The following is a 3,839-nucleotide window of genomic DNA, read 5'->3' as shown; positions in this document are numbered from 1 at the left end:
TGTGTGTGTGTGTGAGTGTGTATGTGTGTGTGTGTGTGTGTGTTTGTGTGTGCACATAGCGAAACACCAAACCAATACTACGCCAGGATCTGGACAAAAAAAGATATATCTTATCTTATCTTTGCCCACGATTCTACTCTCTAAGGACTTATAACAATACAGGGCAGCGAACATAGAGAAGCAGTAAATACCATAATAATGAATCACAAACCAGTGTCATAACCACCTCCTTTTATTAAATTAAAAAAAAAAAACAGATGGAGGAAATTATTTTAGAATTTAAAGTGTAAAAAGACCCTTAAAAATCATCATTCATTATAGCTGGGGAAGTTGAGGTTGTAAATTCCTTGAAATTATTAATTTTTTTTATATTAGAGAGTTTTACGGCGCTCGCAACTGCATAAGGTCATATGAGCGCTAAAGGGTGGGTGTCAACAGAGAAGTCCTTACAGGGAATCAGACTTACTCTGCTCACCTATCTAGCTTCAACAGCACAGGGTCTGCTTCGACTATCAAGGCACCTCGGAAATAGCAGGTCACAAGAGGGACAAACATACAAAAGAAGTAGAGGAAAATGACAATAGTAAGGATTAGGAAAGAAAAAAGCAGCAGTTAACTGTTGCAGATCAGGCACAGTTATGAGCGCGATATGAGTCAGCCCATTTACAATTCTACTGTGCTTGAACGAGAAATGTCTCCCCTTTGGGAATGGCCTATTAAAGCTGTGCAAGTTGAGGCTGTAAATTCCTCGAAATGTCTTGGAGTAATCATCGACTAGACGCTTGATTGGCAAGCCATGCTGCTCTTTTATCTAGAAATAATTGAAAGAATGTTCTTTTTAAGGTAGTTGATAACTTTTGATATTGCTCCAAAGATAATGTCCTTTCCTTTTTTAACCATTCCGTCCTGAAAATCGTATTGCTATTAATATGTTGTCCGGATGGTAACAGCAAGGTACAATGCAAGGAAAAATTATGTGACCGAATCATAAAGAAAGCCACGATCTCTGAATATGTTTCTTATAGAACTGACAACCTTCTTGAAACCACGAGCAAAATAAAAACAACAAAACAATACACAATAAAAAAAACAACAAGAAAGCTTCTAAAACGACCCATCGCGCACCCTATTCACGAACATTTTAGATCGTGTCGCGGCAGAAACATTCAACCATGAATCAACAAAGAAAGATACAAAAGAACTTTCCATCCATCCTGCCCTAATGCTGATGTCGAAATGAACATTAATGTGTATTGCTGCTGCTTATTTTAATTTTTACATATAGCATCTTTTCACTTCTTTTTAAGGTGTGATAAATTCCTGCATGTTATTTAAAAGGTACGCCTCTATTGTCAGCTTTTATTTCTTTCAAATTGATATTCTCTTATGTACATAATGTATGAACACAGGTTTTTTTTTACCATTACTGTAAAGCTGCGAAAACATTTTACCGGAAAAATAAAGTATTAGCGTCCTTAATGCAAACAATAATAAATACAACAATTCCAATTCACCACAAGACAAGAAGAGGGATTTACATTATAGTAGTCAAATATCAAACTTTGAAACAAATCATTTTTAATTTCCTGGGGGACAGCATCGACAAATATCGAGCGTGTATTTCTAGACTCATCGAAAACTCAAAGAACTCTTCCCTTTTACAGACTCACCGATTGCTGAAGATGACGTCCTTTATTTTTAAACATTTTAGTAGGAGTTTTACGGCACTTGCAACACAATACGGTCATATAAGTGCCGAAAATTAGAGGCGTTACAAGAGAGTAACAAACAAAAAAAAGAAGGAGGGGAGATAGAGACGATAGATCTTTCATAGGAAAGAAGGAGCAAACCACACCAGAGCACCCGCTAACCACCCACTAAGATAACGTCACTGTCCTGCGGGTTAGACTGGTAAGTCAAAGGACTACCTCAACGATACAACCCGTGGACATGGTGTCCGACCAAGAAGTCGAGGGAACACCACCATCACCCAATCCAACTGACGACTCAGTGGAGTTGTGAAACTGACATGGAAAGAAAAAATGTGAGGCATCATTGTGAAATCAGGCGCTCGTCAAAATAATAAAATCGACGAAACAGGCATTTTCCCGCCCATATGGCAATTTTTTTCTCTAGTTTTTGCTTTTTGGCTCAACACCTTTATTTTCTTACCTAAAGCACATTTCTGTTTGAATTTGACTGAAAACGTTGATTAAAGGCACAGAATATGTAATTTTTTTCAGTTTTGAGGGAATCATAAGCAACTGAAGTTACCGAAATTTGGCAGCCATTTTCTCGATAATTTTATCACTGAAACCAGGGGACCACACTTCCTTCAATCGTAAATATCTCGACTTCCTTTTAAGAAAAATGGGTGGTTTTTTTTATTGAAACTTCGGCAAATGAAGAATCTTTCAGTTGATACCAAATATCGCCATAAGTCCAAAAATTGAGGAGCGCCTGATTCCACCACATCATGACACAAACACCTGCAACATCAACATCGTTACGAGGACAGAACAAAAAGTAGGAGGTGAACAGAAGGATACATGATGCGGCTTGGAGTTTGATTTGGAAAATGCAGACAAACCTATCTAAAAATCAAACTTTGCCGATATCACTAAGAAGACACGTCTTCAATCAGTGCATTGTTCCAGCAATAAGTAAGCTATGGGTGCCAAACCTGGTCAAAAACCAGAAATGTTTTTTTTAGTAATTAAGGATAACATTAACACACTAAGAGAAATGGACAGGAAGATGCTGGGCGCAAGAACAAAAAGTCAAATAAATCACACAAAAATACGAGAGAAAACTGGAGAGACCGATGTCGCCAAATTTGCTCTACAATAAAAATGGAAATGGGCTGGTTACGTCGGCAGGGTGAGGGACAACAGACGGACAAAAAGATGAACACAATGAAAGACCAAGAACAGGAAAAATACCGCATAGAAGATGACAGGACGACATCAAAGAGCAGATGGGTAAGACCTGGACGCAGAAAACAGCTGATAAAACAGAGTGGAGGTCGATGTTGGAGGACCACATCCTGCAGTAGACGGACAACGCCTAGAAATATAGAAAGAAAGACTCGCCAAAAGGCCAAAGAACTTATCACTCCTATAGACTCACCGAAAGCTCAAAGCACTCTTCCCAGGTTCCTGCGAAACCATAGGGCAACCTCAGGTCTGCCATCAGGCGATACCACGACGCCAGTGAATCTTTTGGATTTCTCAGAATGTAGACTATTTTGACGTTACCCTGTCGAATTATTTCGGGAAGATGCCTTGGCCACAGATGTGAACTGATCATTCTAGGAGCTGGAAAGTTGTGTATGCGGGACTCAACGTCATCGCCCATGAACTCCAAAAGTCGAAAAAGAAAATGATGTTTCTCATTTCCAATGTCCTGATTCATGACCCCCCCGGCGACCTCAAACATCCAGTGATTCCCAGACCTGGGGTAACCGTCCAGGATGACGTCATTGTTACCCAATTCTACATGTTTGATCTTGTGGAACATCCGTGGCTGGTCTGGAACGATGCCGAGTGTGAAGTACTTAACTCCCTCAAATACACCATCCTCGCTTTTCTTCTGCACCTCTCGGGCACGTTCAAGAATTTCCTTATTTGAGTATGACATGGTGAGAATTATGTCTCTGTCCTGAAAAGGAAAAAAAACAACATTTGGAAGCGCCAGTCCCAATGACGGTCAGCAGTGATGTTTCCGGTCCAACTTGGTGGTCTATCACTGGATCAGTCCGGCGGTTGTTTCACTTGGCGGTCTGCTACTCAAGTCCTTGACATCTCTCTCTCTCTCTCTCTCTCTCTCTCTCTCTCTCT

At 40.0% G+C, this 3,839-nt stretch overlaps 2 protein-coding genes across 3 annotated transcripts in view; both read right to left on the bottom strand.

Moving 5' to 3' along the window:
* The window catches only part of LOC101852405 (sulfotransferase 1C2A-like), a 19,986-nt gene that overhangs the window by 2,842 nt on the left and 13,305 nt on the right, over positions 1-3,839 (bottom strand). The gene's annotated exons all lie outside the window — the stretch shown is intronic.
* Positions 2,951-3,741, bottom strand: LOC118477660 (sulfotransferase 6B1-like). Its single transcript, XM_035969683.1, has one exon. The coding sequence runs from the start codon at positions 3,637-3,639 to the stop codon at positions 3,118-3,120; it is 522 nt and encodes a 173-aa protein (XP_035825576.1). The 5' UTR covers positions 3,640-3,741; the 3' UTR covers positions 2,951-3,117.

Source organism: Aplysia californica, unplaced genomic scaffold (assembly GCF_000002075.1).
Source record: "Aplysia californica isolate F4 #8 unplaced genomic scaffold, AplCal3.0 scaffold00169, whole genome shotgun sequence".
Taxonomy (NCBI): Eukaryota; Metazoa; Mollusca; class Gastropoda; order Aplysiida; family Aplysiidae; genus Aplysia; species Aplysia californica.
The sequence above is the reverse complement of the archived record's forward strand: the minus strand, read 5'-3'. Positions and strand labels throughout refer to the sequence as shown.

Bases quoted from the DNA above. Each gene is read 5' to 3' on its own strand.
- LOC118477660 (XM_035969683.1), bottom strand. From the start codon at position 3,639: ATGTCATACTCAAATAAGGAAATTCTTGAACGTGCCCGAGAGGTGCAG.